At 42.8% G+C, this 17,827-nt stretch overlaps 1 protein-coding gene across 1 annotated transcript in view; it reads left to right on the forward strand.

The window, feature by feature from the left end:
• Positions 1-17,247, forward strand: part of tnfsf11 (TNF superfamily member 11) — a 118,466-nt gene extending 101,219 nt beyond the window's left edge. Inside the window, exons 3-5 of the mRNA XM_048541192.2 lie at positions 3,287-3,323; positions 5,180-5,269; positions 15,918-17,247. Coding sequence (XP_048397149.1) covers positions 3,287-3,323; positions 5,180-5,269; positions 15,918-16,339 — 549 coding nt within the window. The 3' untranslated portion in view covers positions 16,340-17,247. The remainder of the gene's footprint in view (positions 1-3,286; positions 3,324-5,179; positions 5,270-15,917) is intronic.
• Positions 17,248-17,827: the final 580 nt, after the last annotated feature.

The following is a 17,827-nucleotide window of genomic DNA, read 5'->3' on the forward strand; positions in this document are numbered from 1 at the left end:
ATGGACCCAAAGTGCATCGTAAAGGCACTACCAAGGCTGTTGAGAGTTTCAAGGGACAGGTTAAGCCTGGGGGAATAATTAGAGACCTGGAGGGACACAAGGATCTATGATTTCTCACTCTTGATTTGGCTGGGAAGGGAAATGGCAAAACAACTTTTACTCAGAAAGCAGGGTGTCCTGTCGCAACAACATATAAGCTGGGCTTTCAGACCATGGGAAATCCTGTCGGTAAACAAAAAGTAATGGCTGCTGTGTGGAAATACCTTTCCAGTAGTGCTTGGTGGGCAAAGAGGAGCAAGAGTCCTCCACTGCTGGAAGTTCATCTTGGACTTAAAGAACTCAATCCTATTATAACCAGGATCATGAGGAAACATTCAGTGTACATTAATCATCGATAAAGCTCCCAATTTGGTTTAGGATCACAACATGATTTTGTGAGGGAAGGTTTGATAAAGTTTTCACCCCAAATCCCAAAGTGAGTAGGACATAACTCCAAAGTCCGTTTCAGTCTTCCCAATCTAGCTGATCACTCACCCCTGAATGGTTACAGGGAATTGAATTGTTTTAAGTGGTATACAAATGTGACTTATGACTTGTTCCCCTGTTATTTTGTCACACAGTGGCTGGCTGCTTTGGTAAGTGACCTGTGATTAGGAAATCAGCCTGGATGCTGGTGCTGGAGTCTCTGGTACAGCTCTGAATTGGTGGTGTTGTCCAGTGAGTGAATTGTGGGAACTAGAGGAGTGAATCTTAAGTGCGCTTCTTTGCTCCTGTTTACCAGTGTAGTCAGGGTCAAGGTCATGCAGGAGCCTTTTTTGGAGGTGATACCATACTTTTTGCGAATCATCCAGTAGCAAGAGTGAAAGGCCAACCTCGCTAGCTTGACAGTTTGTATCGGATTTGAGCTTTCTGTTTGCATTGTCCTGTGAAGAGATGGTGCTTGCTCTGTGTTTGTAATGTGTGATCTCTTGATCCCTGGTTTCACCTCACCCTCACTCAGGACAGTTTATTAAAGTTAAACTTGCCCAACAGAGTGTGAATGGTTCCACCCCATCTGCGGTTTAAGCTACATTGACAGAAGCATGAAGTTAACACTTGGTAGCAAACTGGTCAGCTTTCCACTCGCACTTTGGTTAAACAGCCTCACATTGAAACTTCCAGTGTGATAACCACAGGTTTACAGTAAATGATTCAGCAGGGTCATGAATGAACTTAAGAGTGCTGATCATTGTCTGATCAAAAATTTCAAATGTAGAAATGAATTTGAGCTGCCATCTGCTGACTGTTGTTTTCTTACACCTGAATGGATCTTAGATTCATTATAATCTGATTGATTTTCTTCTAATAATTTATTCCTCATTTTCTCATTACCCTTCTGACTCATTGTTTTGAGTTTTTATGAGTTCCAATGTTTTGTCCTTTATGAATCTTTTTTTCCTCCACTTTAGCCAGTATCTATTTTCTCTTTAACAGTAGTCCTGGTCAATGGGTCAGTGGACGTGCCTCTTTGAGATCAACATTTACAGTCAACAGTTAGATTGGGCAACGTGTGGAAATCTGGCACCACCCATCTGGGACAGAAGGAGGTGTGGGGATATTGGCAGTACCACTGCATTGTGACTTGGTGAATGGGATTGCGCTTGGACTGTGGCCGATGTTGTTCACTCAGATATCTAGTCAAGAGCACCCTGACACACTGTGTGAGATGCTTGCTCACAATTCCCAGTGTTATAACTCTCTCATGTGATGTACTGGAAATCGAGCCTCACTATTCCTGGAGTTGTCACAAAAGTAAAAAAGGTAAATCAAATTCTCCAGAGTCCCCAGCTGGCCTCACTGACAAACTCAGCTTAAAAGAAAATACTAGGTTTCGACATTTAACAAGAAAATCACTGTCTCCGGTGAGCAAATTGTCTCTAATAGTGATCAAGGAATATGATTTACTAACTTAGAACTCCACAAACAGGCAGGCAGACCAAGACAAACAAGACATAGATATTAAAAGTGGAAAAAGAGGAATAAAAGATCAGAGCAACACAGTTCAATAGCAACCATTGGGTTCAATGAGTTAACAAGGTGTAGAGCTGTATGAACATTTCGGGTCAAGACCCTTCTTCACCCCTTTTCTGAAGAAGGATCTCGACCTGAAACGTCAGCTTTCCTGCTCCTCTGATGCTGCTTGACCTGTTGCGTTCATCCAGCTCCACACCTTGTTATCTCAGATTCTCCAGCATCGGCAGTTCCTAGTACCTTGGGTTCAGTGAGTTACTTCCTTTCTCTTCCATTCAATTCCTTTTTAGTTCTTTGCTGCTGACGCAAGGCTGTTTACACACCAATACTGTCTTTTGTTCACTAGTTCAGAATTCGTCCTTTCATTGCCTTTAAAGTCATTTCATTCCCCTTGAACTGGAGGTTTGTATAGAAAGGAAGGTGGAAGACAGCAAGGTGTTACTGAAGAATTTCTAGAATCTCCAAACAGGAGAGAGTGAGAAGTCTCCTCGGCTTAATGCTGAGAATTCCAAATTTGCACAACCTCTGAGAGAAAAGAAATGTCTCCTCACCTCTGTTCTGAAAGGGTGACACCCTAATTTTAAAACCTTGAGCCCAAGATCTTTGTTAATTCCTAAGAGAAAACATACATTCTGTGTTGATTGCTAATTCAATAATTTATATTTAGCAAAGACAAGACCCACCAATGTCTTTGCACTTTCAGTAAAGTTGACACTAAAACTTACAGTCTATCACAGTAAATTCTTTCACTGAATTCCCCACTTGACAAACTTCTGTGTATACCAATTCCCACTTGGAGCTAAATTCCTGATATGCTCACTCAACCTGTTGTCTTACTTGGGAGAAGTCTGTCATCCAAGACTAATGAGAATAAAAGAGTGTTGTCTTTACTCCAGTTTTATAAGAGTGTGGGTTTTGTTGCTGTGGGCTGTGTATTTCTTCACAGGACAAAGTCCAGCGCAGGGAATGACTCTGATTCAGCAAAAGGAGTTTTAACTCCAGATCTCTCAATTAGTCTTCATGCATTTGCATGGCACTACCTGAAGTGTGAGACACCACCGATCTACACCACGTGCCCTGGAACCGAGCAAATTTCACTGGGTCTGATAGAAATAGACACTAACTGTTCCTCTGATAATAAAATGTGAGGCTGGATGAACACAGCAGGCCAAGCAGCATCTCAGGAGCACAAAAGCTGACGTTTCGGGCCTAGACCCTTCTCCAGCATCTGCAGTTCCCATTATCTCTGATACTAACTGTTCCTCTGTTTGTTTAGGTGGATCCTGGTGCAGCAGACAAAGAACAAAGCAGGGGTAAGTTTTGGTGTCTGTAATCCAGGAGCAAGGATATATGTGAGTGTGGTAAGTCACATGCTGTCCAGAAAGTGGAAGGTCCTTACTTGGGATGAAGGGAAATTCCATTGGAGCAGCTTCTCCCAAAGTGCACTTTCTTGATTGAATTAGGATGATGAGTGTTATCTACTTAACCAGTCGTCGGATCAGACCCAAGCCCGTTTCCATTCACGCTCATTTATCTGCCTCACTTGGCTCTCCTCCCTTTATTTGAATCCCCATTTCTTCTAGCTTCATCTCAGTTTTTCTTCTCAAACTCACTGACCACTGCATTCAGTCATGCCTCGCACTCTTCCTCTCTCTCATCACCACACTTTCCATCACCATTTCACTCACTCACCCTCAGACGCACTCACCCAGTCACTCCAACATTTCCTCACACAGTCACCGCCTCACAAATTCATCCCTTCTCTCACTCACTTACTTACACTCACCTCTTCACACTGTTCCTTCCTCACAACTTCATTCTTCACAAAGTCATTACATCACATACTTAATCCTTCATGCAGTCAAATCCTAAACTAAACACCTTAATCTGAATGGTGAGAGGAAGGGATCATGTCAGAAGAAAAGTGATAAATGAAATGAAACCAGTGAAGTAATAGACAAGATCATGACTGGGATAATGATAAATAGTGTGAGACAGGAAATGACAGACCACATAAACTTTAGCGAGCACTGACAGATAACTTCGGAGATTGTAATGTAATAAAAATGCATAGTCCATAATAGGCAGAAAACCATAGATCAGTTGTTAGCACAGCTAGAAATGAACATGTCAGAGCTAATAGCCATTATAGAGACATGGTTGCAAGGTAAGCAGAGTTCAGTAATAAATTTTGGGCAATATTTGACATTCAAAAACACAGGAGGCTAGGAAAAGGAGGTGGGGTTAATTAAGCATGTTATTAGTACTGTAGTAAGAATGGAGATTTGTATCTAATTCCATTCTTATTTAATTTCCACTCTATATTTAACTGCCTTAATGTCAGGAAATACTCCACAATATCAGCCCTGAGCCCTAGCTTTTACTCTGCTTGTATTGTGGGCCTTGGGCCTCCATCAATTCCAGATTTACAAACATAAGAACATACAAAATGGGAGCAGAACTAGGCCATGTGGTCCTGTAAACCTGCTCCACTGTACAATTAGACATCGGCTGATTTGTTTGTTTTTTGAATTCCACATTCCCACATTCCTGTGATAACCCTTGATTCCCTGCCTAAAAAGAATCCATCGACCTCCACTCCAAATATAATATCATGCCTTCATCACCTTCAAATTTTGAGAATTGCAAATTTGCACAGCCTCTGTACTGAAAGGGCGACTCCTAATTTTGAAACCATGAGCCCTGACTCTGTTCTGATTGACAAGAGGAAACATGCTTTCCATGTCAATTGCTAATTCATTAGTTTATATTTAGAACAACCAACACCTCCCAATAATTTTTGCACTACCAATAAACTTTATTATGCTGATAAAACTTAGTCTCTTACAGCAAATTCCTTCAGCAAATACCCCACTTGGTGCACTTCTGCAGTATCCCTCCATCTCCCCTGCACCCGATTCTCACTCCAAACCAAATTCCCAATATGCTTAATCAGCCACTGTCGCACTCAGCAGAAGTCTCACTGTCCTGTCTGTTCGTGAACAGGAATCTGGATTCTTGTCATCTTCCTTGTTCCTTTGAAAGGCTTCTTCTACAGATGTCTGTAATCTGTGCTCAAACTATACCTGAGAGTGTAGCAATGTTCAGACCCTGCAGATGAAGCTGTTTGTTGTCATCGGGTTTCATAAGCAGTATGTTTTTTTTTCAGGGTCGGCCCCCAGTCGCACGAGGAAGAGTAGAAAGAAGCTGACACCCTATGCCCACCTCACTGTGAAGAAACTGATTAAAACTCCTTCTGGTAAGTTCCATCCTGTATTCCTGAGGAAGAACTGGGAATTGTCACTTGCCTCCCACGGCCACAACAGGCGTTACTTCATGTTTGCTATGAGGAATCCTGCTAACCTCTTTATGCTGCTCTGCGCCTTTCTAATTCCATTGCACCCTGAGTAGGAAGGCCTAGGGACTGGGATTCATCAGCTGTATCCATCACACTCTTCTCTCACCCTCAACCAAACACCTATTCTCCCCCGTCTATAATATTCCACGAGGAAGTACTCAAAGGGTCAGAAAGGTACAAAACATTTCTAACACTCCCCACAATCCTTCTGTATGATTGATGGGATACTAAATCATGAGGAGGACAGCCCTAGATTACAGGAGGATATAGACAGGCTGGCCAGATGGGCTGATCAGTGGCAAATGGAATCAATCCGGATAAATGCGAGGTTTTACACTTAGGCTAGACAACCAAGGTAAGGGAATATATGGTGAATGGTAGGACTATGAGAATCTCAGGGGATCAAAGAGACCTTGGCGTGCATGCAGACTGGCCGCTTAAGTTATCAGAACGGATGAATAAAGTGGTTAAATGGGAAACTTGCCTTTATTGTGAAGACGTGGAGCTTAAGAGCAGGGAGGCTATCCTGGAACTGTACGAAATGTTGATCTGGTCATGGCTATAGAGTATTGTGTGCTGTTCTGGAATCCATATTGTTGGAGTGTTGTGAGCATTGGAGAGGGTGCAGAGGAGATTTACCATGGTTTAGCCTGGGCTGGAATGTTTCAGTTATGAAGAGAGATTGGACTGATTGGGGCTGTTTTCCTGAGAGAAGAGGAGATTGAGAGGGGACATGATTGAGATGTGTAAAATTATGAAGGGCATAGATAGGGTAGGCAGGGAAAACTCTCTCCACTTGGTGGAGGGATCAATAGCAAGGGACATAGATTTAAGGTAAGGGCAGGAAGTTTAGTGGAGATGTGAGGAAAAGCTTTTTCATCCAGAAGGTAGTGAAAATCTGGAACTCATTGTCTGTAGGGATGGTAGAGGCAAATACCCTCATAATATTAAAAAAGTATTTAGATGTGCAGTTGTGATGCCAAGGCGAACAAGACAATGGGCTAATTTCTGGAAAATGGGATTATAATAGTTAGGTGTTGTTTCTGAATGGCAAAAGGCCCATTTCTATGCTGCAGATCTCTTTGTGACTTTATAAGTTGGGGAGGTTATGTTTCAGTTTTAGAAGCCACTGGTGAGACTATATCTGGAGTAGATCATAAGACCATAAGACATAGGAGTGGAAGTAAGGCCATTTGGCCCATCGAGTCCACTCCGCCATTTAATCATGGCTGATGGACATTTCAACTCCACTTCCCTGCACTCTCCCTGTAGCCCTTAATTCCTTGTGAGACCAAGAATTTATCAATCTCCGCTTTGAAGACATTTAACGTCCCGGCCTCCACTGCTCTCCATGGCAATGAATTCCACAAGCCCACCACTCTCTGGCTGAAGAAATGTCTCCTCATTTCCGTTTTAAATTTACCCCCTCTAATTCTAAGATTGTGCCCACGGATCCTAGTCTCCCCGCCTAACGGAAACAACCTCCCAGTGTCCACCCTTTCTAAGCCATGCATTACCTTGTAAGTTTCTATTAGATCTCTCCTCAACCTTCTAAACTCTAATGAATACAATCCCAGGATCCTCAGCCGTTCATCGTATGTTAAACCTACCACTCCAGGGATCATCCGTGTGAATCTCTGCTGGACACGCTTCAGTGCCAGTATGTCCTTCCTGAGGTGTGGGGCCCAAAATTGGACATAGTATTCTAAATGGGGCCTAACTAAAGCCTTATAAAGTGTCAGAAGCATGTCACTGCTTTTATATTCCAAACCTCTTGAGATAAACGACAACATTACATTCGCCTTTTTAATCACAGACTCTACCTGCAAGTTAACCTTTAGAGAATCCTGGACCAACACTCCCAGATCCCTTTGTACTTCTGATTTATGAATTTTGTCACTGTTTAGTAAATAGCCCACGCCTGTATTCTTTTTTCCAAAGTGCAAAACCTCACATTTACTCACATTGAATTTCATCAGCCATTTCCTGGACCACTCTCCTAAACTGTCTAAATCTTATTGCAGCCTCCCCACCTCCTCAGTACTACCTGCCTGTCCACCTATCTTTGTATCATCGGCAAACTTCGCCAGAATGCCCCCAGTCCCTTCATCCAGATTAATGTATAAGGTGAACAGCTGTGGCCCCAACACTGAACCCTGCGGGACACCGCTCGTCACCGGTTGCCATTCTGAAAAAGAGCCTTTTATCCCAACTCTCTGCCTTCTGTCAGACAGCCAATCCTCAATCCAAGCCAGTAGCTCACCTCGAACACCATGGGCCCTCAAAGTTGTTGATGCCTGGAGACATGGGTTCAAGCCCACCATAGGAACTGGTGGAATTTAGGTTCAATTCATTAATATATTTGGAATTGAAAGCTATTCTTAGTAACAGTGACCATGAGACTATGTTATAGTCATAGAGCTGTACAGCATGGAAACAGACTCCTTGGTCCAACTCATCCTTGGTGACCAGATGTACTAAATAAATCTAGTCCCATTTGTCAGCACTTGGCCCATATCCCACTAAACTCTTCCTATTCATAAACCCATCCAGACGCCTTTTAAATGTTGTAATTGTACCAGCCTCCACCACTCCCCATGGCAGCTCAGTCCATACATGCACCATTTTTGCATGGTCCTTTTTAAATCCTTCCCCTTCAGCTTAAACCTATACCCTCTAGTTTTGGACTCCCCTACCCTGGGAAAAAGACTGTGGCTATTCACCCTATCCATGTCCCTCATGATTTTATAAACTTCTATAAGGTCATCTCTCAACCTCCAAAGCAAGTAGTCCCAACCTCATCATAGAATCCCTACAGTGTGGAAATAGGCCCTTCCGCCCAACAAGTCTACACCAACCCTCAGAGCTTCCTACCCAGACCCATCGCCCTATAACCCACTTAACCTTCACAGCCCTGAACACTACAGGCAATTTAGCATGGTCAATCCACCTAGCCTGCACATCTTTGGCCTGTGGGAAGCACCCAGAGGAAACCCACGCAGACACGGGGAGAATGTGCAAAATCCACACAGACAGTCAGCTGAGGGTGGAATCAAACCCAGGTCCCTAGTCCTATGAGGCAGCAGGGCTAACCACTGAGCCACCATGGTGCCTGTAAACCTATTCATCCTCTCGCTGTGGTTCAAACCCTCCATCCCAGGCAACATCCTTGTAAATCTTTTCTGAACCCTTTCAAGTTTAACAACATCTTTCCCATAGCAGGGAGATGAGAACTGTAAGCAGAATTCCTAAAGTGGCCTACCCAATGTCCTTTATTGGCACAACATGACACTCAATGTTGGACAACCAGTAAAAGCGTTATGTTGGTGTGGGGGGGTGTATATCGAGCAATCCTTTCATAGCAATGATGTGATGTCACCAAGTTATAGCCAGAGACATAAAGTGCAGGAGTTAAGAGCGCTCCAAAGATATCAGCACTGACCAATAAAAGCAAGTGTACCGAAAGCCGCCTTCAGTATCCTGTCTACCTCCGACTCCACTTTTAAAAAACTGTGAACCTTCCCACCAACATTTTTTTTTGGCAACACTCCCCAGGGCCCTACCACTAAGTGTATAAGTCCTGCCCTGATCTGTCTTACCAAATGCAGCGCCTCACATTTATTTATGTTAAACTCCATCTGCCACTACTCGGTCCTTCGACCCTCCTGATAAAAAGATTCCATTGTGTTCTCTGAGATAATCGTCACTGTTGGATTGAAGTTAAAACCCATCTGGTTCACCAATGTCTTTTTGGGAAGGAAATCTACCATCCTTATTCTGTCTGGTCCAAATGTGACTCCAGACCCTCAACAATCCTCTCAACTCTTTCTGAAATGGCCCAGCAAGTCATTCAGTTCAAGGACAGCTAGGGATGGGGAGCAAATGATTGTGTCACCGGCAAAAAATAAAAACAATAATTGCTCTTGGCTAGAGTGGTAGCAACAAGAGATTTGTGCCTGGAGGCCAGTCTTTATGTAGCTGCTGCCTTGTGGTGGAGATCTGACTGGGATGGAGAGGGTGGGATCTATGAGGCTGGGAGTGATGTGGCTCTAGATTGTCACTTTTGGTACCGGATAGTGTCAGCCCATTGAGCTCCTACAGTGTCTTTGGATTGTAAGTGAGCCTGTTGAAAAAAAATCGCAAGAGTTTCAGGCCAGCTGATGAAGTTAGTTTACATTAGAATAGTCAAGCACCTCCCCGTAGACCTTAATTCCTTGTGAGGCCAAGAATTTATCAATCTCCGCTTTGAAGATATTTAACGTCCCAGCCTCCACTGCTCTCCATGGCAATGAATTCCACAAGCCCACCACTCTCTGGCTGAAGAAATGTCTCCTCATTTCCGTTTTAAATTTACCCCCTCTAATTCTAAGACTGTGCCCACGGATCCTAGTCTCCCCACCTAATGGAAACAACTTCCCAGTGTCCACCCTTTCTAAGCCATACATTATCTTGTAAGTCTCCTCAACCTTCTAAACTCTAATGAATACAATCCCAGGATCCTCAGCCGTTCATCATACGTTAAACCTACCAATCCAGGGATCATCCGTGTGAATCTCTGCTGGACACGCTCCGGGGCTAGTATGTCCTTTGAGATGTGGGGCCCAAAATTGGACACAGTATTCTAAATGGGGCCTAACTAGAGCCTTATAAAGTCTCAGAAGCACATCACTGCTTTTATATTCCAACCCTCTTGAGATAAACGACAACATTACATTCGCCTTTTTAATCACAGACTCTACCTGCAAGTTAACCTTTAGAGAATCCTGGACCAACACTCCCAGATCCTTTTGTACTACAGCTTTATGAATTTTGTCACCGTTTAGTAAATAGCCCACGCCTGTATTCTTTTTTCCAAAGTGCAAGGCCTCGCATTTGCTCACATTGAATTTCATCAGCTATTTCCTGGACCACTCTCCTAAACTGTCTAAATCTTTCTGTAGCCTCCCCACCTCCTCAGTACTACCTGTCTGTCCAACTATCTTTGTATCATCAGCAAACTTCGCCAGAATGCCCCCAGTCCCTTCATCCATATCATTAATATATAAAGTGAACAGCTGTGGCCCCAACACTGAACCCTGCAGGACACCGCTCGTCACCGGTTGCCATTCTGAAAAAGAGCCTTTTATCCCAACTCTCTGCCTTCTGTCAGACAGCCAATCCTCAATCCAAGCCAGTAGCTCACCTCGAACACCATGGGCCCTCATCTTACTCAGCAGCCTCCTGTGAGGCACCTTGTCAAAGGCTTTTTGGAAGTCTAGATAGGTAACATCCACTGGGTTTCCCTGGTCTAACCTACTTGTTACCTCTTCAAAGAATTCTAGCAGGTTTGTCAGGCACGACTGAGTACTGTGTGTAGTACTGGACATCTTATTAAAGGAAGGATCAAATGCATTGGAAGCAGTTCAGAGATGGTTTACCAAGGCTGAGACCTGGAATGGTTGTGTTATCTTGCAAGAGAAAGCTGGGCAGGCTATGTTTATATCTGCTAGAGTTTATAAGAGTGAATGGTGATTTGATTGAAAAATGTATAATACTTGTGTGGGAAGAGGAGGGTGTGGTGGGATGCATATTGTTATGATCCCAGCTGTTAATACTAGACAAGTCAGAGGCACCATCAAACCTCGCTTGTTAGATCCAAAACTTTTCTTTCATGTTTAATCGCAGAAATTACTGTCATAAAGTACAATGGAGTGCACTGTTGAAAAGTGTGAGGTCATCCATTTTGGTAGGAATAACAGCAAAATGGACTATGTTTTAATTGGTAAAAAATTGCAGCATGCTGCTGTGCAGAGGGACTGCATAATGTGGACAGGTTGTTTCTCACCATGGGAGAGCCTAGGAGTAGACAGCAAAATCTCAGAACAAAAGGTTGCCTATTTATGACAGAGATTTCTCAGGACGTAATGAATCTGTGGAATTCTTTTCTTAGAGGGCTATTGTGGCTAAATTATTAAGAATATTCATTAAGTTTATGTAGAGAGTTAGATATAGTCATAGAGCCATACAGCATAGAACAGACCCTTCGGTCCAACTCGTTCATGCCAACTAAGTTTTCCAAATTAAATGAGTCCCACTCGCCTGTGTTTGGCCCATGTACCTCTAAACCTTTCTTATCCATGTACCTACCCAAAATTTTTTTACATATTGTAACTGTACCTGCACCGACCACTCTGGCAGTTCATTCTACTGTGAACCACCCTCTGTGCTTTAGGATTAAAGAAATCAAAGACTAGAGGAAGAAAGCAGCGTCAGGGTACTGAATTGGATGATCGGCCGTGATTGTATTTGAGCAGACTAGAAGGGTCAATTGGCCCACACCTGATCCTATTTTTGTTATGTTTCTATATCCAAGCGCAAGGTAGAGACCAATGTTGTCACTGTACTGAAACAGCTTAGCCATCAGCATGGTTAATCCTGGAACAGTAGTTTGCAATACTATTGCTTGAATTTTGTCAGGCCCTAATACTTTTCCTCTATCTAGCGCCTTTAGCCATTTTTAAATATCACATGGAGTGAATTGATTTGGCTGAAGACTGGCACCTCTGTTGCTGGAGATCACCAGAGGAGGCTGAGTTGGATCATCCATTCTGCACTTCTGGCTGAAGATTGTTGCCTGAACTTTTGCACTAATGTGCTGTCCTCCACATATAAATGTAAGATCATAGGAGCAGCAGTAGGCCACTTGGCCTCTTGAGACTGCTCCACCATTCAATATGTCCATGGCTGACCTGACTATACCATATTCCTGCCTACATATTGTAACTTCCCACCTACTTGCTTATCAAAAATCTGCTTGTGGCTTAAAAATATTCCAGACCTCTACTTCCATACTTTTTGAGGAGGCAAGTTCCAAAGACTAACAACGCTCAGAGTAAAATATTTCTGTTTAAAATGGTTTGTGTTTTAAATGTTCTAAATTTCTATTTTATATTTTTAATGTTTTAACTTTCTCATTTCTGTTTTAAATGGTTGGCCCTTTATTTATAAAGAGTGTCCCCTAGTTCTAGATTTTCCCACAAGAGGAAATATCCTCTCCAGGCCTACCTAATCATGACCCCCAACTCAACTCTTAATCTTCCAAACTTCAGGAGATACAGCCTGTTCAATCTTCCCCTCATAAGGCAATCCATTCATTACGGTATTAGTCTGGTAAACTGTCTCTGAACTGCTTCTTATTCTTACAAGTAAGGAGACCAATATTATCCTTCGTGGTATCACCAATCACTTGATTAACTGAAGCATAATCTCCCTACAATTGCAACTTACATTGCAAAAAAAAAATTTCTATTAAATTTCCTGATTACTCTGTTTACCTGTGTACTAACTATGCACGTGGACACCTAAATTCTTCTGCATCTCAGTGCTCTGCTCCCTGTCACCATTTCGACAACGTGGTTATATTTAATTCTTCCTGCCAAAATGGAAAATTTCACATTTTCCCTCATTATGTTTGTCTCATCTTTGCCCACTCCCTTTACCAATATATGACGATTGTAATAAAAGCAGAAAGTGCTGGAAAACTCAACAGTTCTGGCAGCATCAGTGGAGAGTGAAAGTGTTAATGATTTGAGTTCAGTATTTGGTTTTCACATCTTTTGTAGACTCCATGTGTCATGTTCACAACCTATTCTCCTAGCTAACTTTGTGGTGTCATTAAATTTGTCAACCCTCTTTCAACCTAAGATATTTATATAAATTATAAACTGTTGAGCTCTCTGCACTGATCCCTGTGGCATATCACTCATTAGATTCTGCCAACCTGAAAAAGGCCCATTACTGACTACCTATTACCTAGCTGTGCCAAAATACTACTACTTACACCAGGAGGTGTTATTTGCTGAAAAAAACTTTTGATGTGTTACCTTATCAAATGTCTTCTGAAAATCTGGGTGCTGTGTATACACTGGATTCCCTTTATCTGCGGTGTGTATTACTTCCTCAGAGAACTCCAGAGCAAATTGTTAAACATGGTTTTCATTTCACACATCATAGTTGGCTCTACTTGATATCCTGGAGTTTAATGAAGTGCACTGTTGTAATGTTTTTAATAACTGGCTTCTTGTGTTCTGCCTCTCATTTTCCTGTTTTGTACATGAGTTACATTAGTATCTTCCAACCTTCTTCACTCGAAGGAGTTTGAGAAAATTAAAACCAATGCATCAACTAACTCTCTAGGCAATTCTTTTAAGACCCCAGGATGAAGTCCAACAGGAACTGGGAGTTGTCAGCTCCAACAATTGGCTCAATTCCACTTTCCTGGTCTTTGTAATTTTCCTGAGTTCTTCCCTTCTACTTTCTGATTTACAGCTATTTCTGGGACAGCATGGTGGCACACAGTGGTTAGCACATACCACTCTCAGACAGCTATTTGTGTGGAGTTTGCACATGCTCCCTGTGTCTACACAGGCTTCTTCCCACAGTCCAAAGATGTGCAGATTAGGTGGATTGGCCATGGGGAATGCAGGGTTACAGCGATGGGGTGGGGGTAGGTGTAGGCACTATGTTCTTTGGATGATCGGTGTGGACTCAGTGGGCCGAATGGTCTGCTTCCACACTCTAGGGATTGTATGGTTCTAGGAAAGTTAATTATATCCTTTATGCTACATTGGGGGTCAGTTAGCTTAGTTGTTGGATGGCTGGTTTGTGATGTAGCATGGCACCAGCAGCATGGGTTTACTTCCTGCGTTGGCTAAAGTTACCATGAAGGACTCTCCATCTAAACCTCTCCCCTTGCCTAAGGTGTGGTGACCCTCAGATTAAACCACCACCATTTGTCTCTCTCTCTCTCTTTCTGTCTAATGAGAAAGCAGTCATAGAATCATACAGCATAGAAACAGACCCTTCAGTCTAACCAGTCCATTCCGAACATAATCCCAAACTAATCTATTCCCTCCTGCCTGCTCCAAACCTTTCCTATTCCTGTACTTATCCAAATGTCTTTTAAATGTTGTAATTTTACCCACATCCACCACTTCCTCAGGAAGTTCATTCCCCACACAAACGACCCTCTTGTAAATAATTTGCTCTTCATGTCTTTTTCAAAATCTCTCTCCTCTCACCTTAAAAGTGTGCCCCTTAATCTTGAAATCCCCCCCATCTTAGGTAAAAGATACCTACCATTAACCTTATCTATACTCCTCATGGCTTCATAAATTTCTGTCAAGTTGCCCCTCAACCTCCTACACTCCAGTGATAATAGTCTTAGCCTATCCAACCTTTTTTTTAAACTCAAACCTTCCATACCTGGCAATATCCCAGTAAATCTTTTCTGAACCCTCTCCAGCTTAATAATATCCTTCATATAACTGGGCGACCAGAACTGGAGACAGTTTTCCAGAAGAGGCCTCACCAGTGTCTTGTACAACCTCAACATGACTTCCAAAGTCCTATCCTCAAAGGACTGAGCAATGAAAGCAAGCATGCTAAAAGTCTTTTTAACCACCCTGTTTATATGTGATGCTAACTTCAAAGAATTATTCAATCCCTGAACCTCTAGATTCCTCTGTTTTTAGACTACATTGTTGAGAATGGGAATATTTGCAGGGCTTCCTTGTCCTCTCACTGCATTCTATCTATTTGCCAGAGCTCAGATACATCACTCACTCTCACTGTTTTCTTTGGTGATTTTAATGACTCACATTACTTTGACACAATGGCAGAACTTGTTCCCATTATACACAGATGTGCTGCTGAAATTAATTTTGTCACTTTGATTGAATTATATTCTGAATTATAAACAATGAAAATCACCGTGAGGAATGCTGTGTTCAACCAATCCCCTTCATGATAATATGCTCACAACTCCACTTGCTCAATGAGAGCCACACATATTACTGAATCTTCCAAGGAGGGCCATTCATAATTAGAATGCTGCTCTGCTCCATTTTCCTTATCTTCCCCGGAGCATTCTGCCCCAAATTATTAATTCAAGCCCCTACAACATGTGGAAGGATAACCGTTCAGGAAGCTTACTGATTTGATTGGCAGACAGATAAGTTGAAGGGTAAGGGTGACACGTGGTGCGGAGGGGTGGGTGTTGTGAGAAAAGGTGGATCATGTGGAGCGGCTAGTTGTGCGGATGCTGGGAGCAATCAAATAAAGGCTGTTGGGTGTGTTTCTGGTGGAGATGGTTTGGGAGGGAAGGGGTGGCAGGTCCTTGTGGGCTGTCAGGCCGGGGAAGTTGAGTCAGTGTGTGGAGTGGTGGGCATGTGTGACTGAGGGTCTTCAAGTTATTGGGGTGTCAGACCAGGTTCGGAGATGCTGTGGGGGAGATGGGGTGATGTTGATTCAGAGTGGGTGGGAAGGTTTTGGAAGGTGCGTGGAGGGTAGTCGTGGTGAGTTGGGCAGGGATGAGGGAATGGGTTGGGAGTTCAGTTTAATAGTTAGCCACGAGTTAGAGCATGTTTCACGCCGATCCCCTGTAAAGTCTGCAGCTCAGAGGTGGGACTTGTTGGCAGATGAACTGATAGAGGTAGCAGCGCAGCAGATAGAGGCACGTCATTGTGTTCACTCAGCTCTCTCTGATCACATGCATTGTCTCTCCATTCAGATCTCGAGGCCAGACTTCCAGGATTGAAAGGGAAACTCATCACTTCTTGGGAGGAGAAGTTGGGAGTGGCACATGTGAGAGAGATGCGCTACAGCGAGGGGGCCTTGGAAATCAAGCGCCAAGGCCTATACTACATTTATTCCCAGATTTTATTCCGTTACCATGCGGATTATCCCATGAGCACAAGAGAGTATCAGCTAGTTCAATATGTCTACAGGAAAATGGCCAAATATCCAAAGTCAACTTTGCTTCTGAGAGGTGCCAGCACTTGGTGCTCAGGGAACCACAACTTGTATTCGGTTTATCAAGGAGGTGTGTTCACCTTGAACAGTGGTGACAAACTCTTTGTTACCGTGTCAAATCTAACGCTGGTAGATGCTGATGAAGCATCCAGTTACCTGGGAGCATTCAAACTAGATTAAATTCAGTTTATATCAATATGGTTTTTAATTCCCTGTCTCTAAATATGAAAAGTAAATAGTCAACAATTTAAAAAAAGAAACAATTGTGTTTAGATGGCCTGTTGTGACACACGTGCAGAACAGGAACTTGAAATTGGACCTTCCACCTAGGGTTGGGATTGTCCTACTTAATGCTGAACAAGGAAATTCTCATACTATTAAGTTCTTTGAGTTAGGTCATTGGTCTGCTTCAATAGGGAGAGTAAGTAGAGGCTATCAATCATGTAAACATACCCAAAATAAACTATTTCAGATTGCCCATGAGCAATTGACAATGGATGTTAATTTTGATGGATTCCAGACCTGCAAATAATGAACAGATCATTAGGTTTGAGGGCCATAGCTAATGTGAAGTTATAACAGACCTCTCAGGACCAGACACAGACCAGAACTGCTGTTAGCAATGGGACATAATAAGACCCCCTCTTTTAAGCAGCAAAGAAAATGAGCGAAATAAAAATTGAAATTGCTGGAGAAACTCAGCAGTGCTGGGAGTGTTTGTGCAGAGAAAACAGATTTAATGTTTTGAATCCTGTATGGCTTTTCTTGAGAACTGAAAGAAGCTGGAAAATGATAAGTTGTATTAAATGATAAGTTTCCACCTTTGATTGAAATGGAGATGTGCCTTTTAACATGCCACCCCTATGTACGTCTTTTAAAATGATCAATACAACTGCAATCTGAAATAGACCCAATTCCAACCTCGATCCAGCCTGAGTTAGATAATTTCCAATTTGGTGTTCACCCTTGTCTCACCTCTTGTGCACTGAACATTCCCAAACCTGGTTCCCCAACACCGTCTCTCTCTCTCTCTCTCTCTCTCTCTCTCTCTCTCTCTCTCTCTCTCTCTCTCTCACACTCTCACACACTCACACACACTCTCACCAATCTGACAAATCCCCAAATGCTGAGATTCCTTGAAAGAAAACTCTAGTCATATGGACACTGAAAATCGACGATGACAATGTTGGAGTCACAAAATTGAGCGATCTGACCCTCACTGAAGCTGTCAGGCAACTGAGGAGGCCTATGTTTGGACTGATTGTCAACGTCGCCGCTCATTAACTTTTAAGATTGGGATTGACTCCCATTTGAAGGGACTTGTGAACAAGAGAGACACAAACAGAAAACGACTTGTGTAAAGGATTAAACAGCCATCATATATTCCTTTGCCTGAATGATACGCTTGTGTGTCACTGATTGAGCCAACCAGGAGCTATACTGTCGACTGCTCAGCCATCTGCTCATAAGACAACTCCAGCAGTGTTCCACAGCAGTCTTGTGGGTCAGACACTTTTGTTTCAATATTGTCCTTTAATCTGATGGAACTAGCAAAGCTGAATTCTGGGCAATTTAAGACTCCAAACTGTTGCCAGAGTGTGGCCATAAGATTGCTGATTCCTTTTAAGAAAAGGATTCAGGACGGGCACTAAAACCCCATGGGCACTA

This window comes from Stegostoma tigrinum, chromosome 12, assembly GCF_030684315.1.
Source record: "Stegostoma tigrinum isolate sSteTig4 chromosome 12, sSteTig4.hap1, whole genome shotgun sequence".
Lineage (NCBI taxonomy): Eukaryota > Metazoa > Chordata > Chondrichthyes > Orectolobiformes > Stegostomatidae > Stegostoma > Stegostoma tigrinum.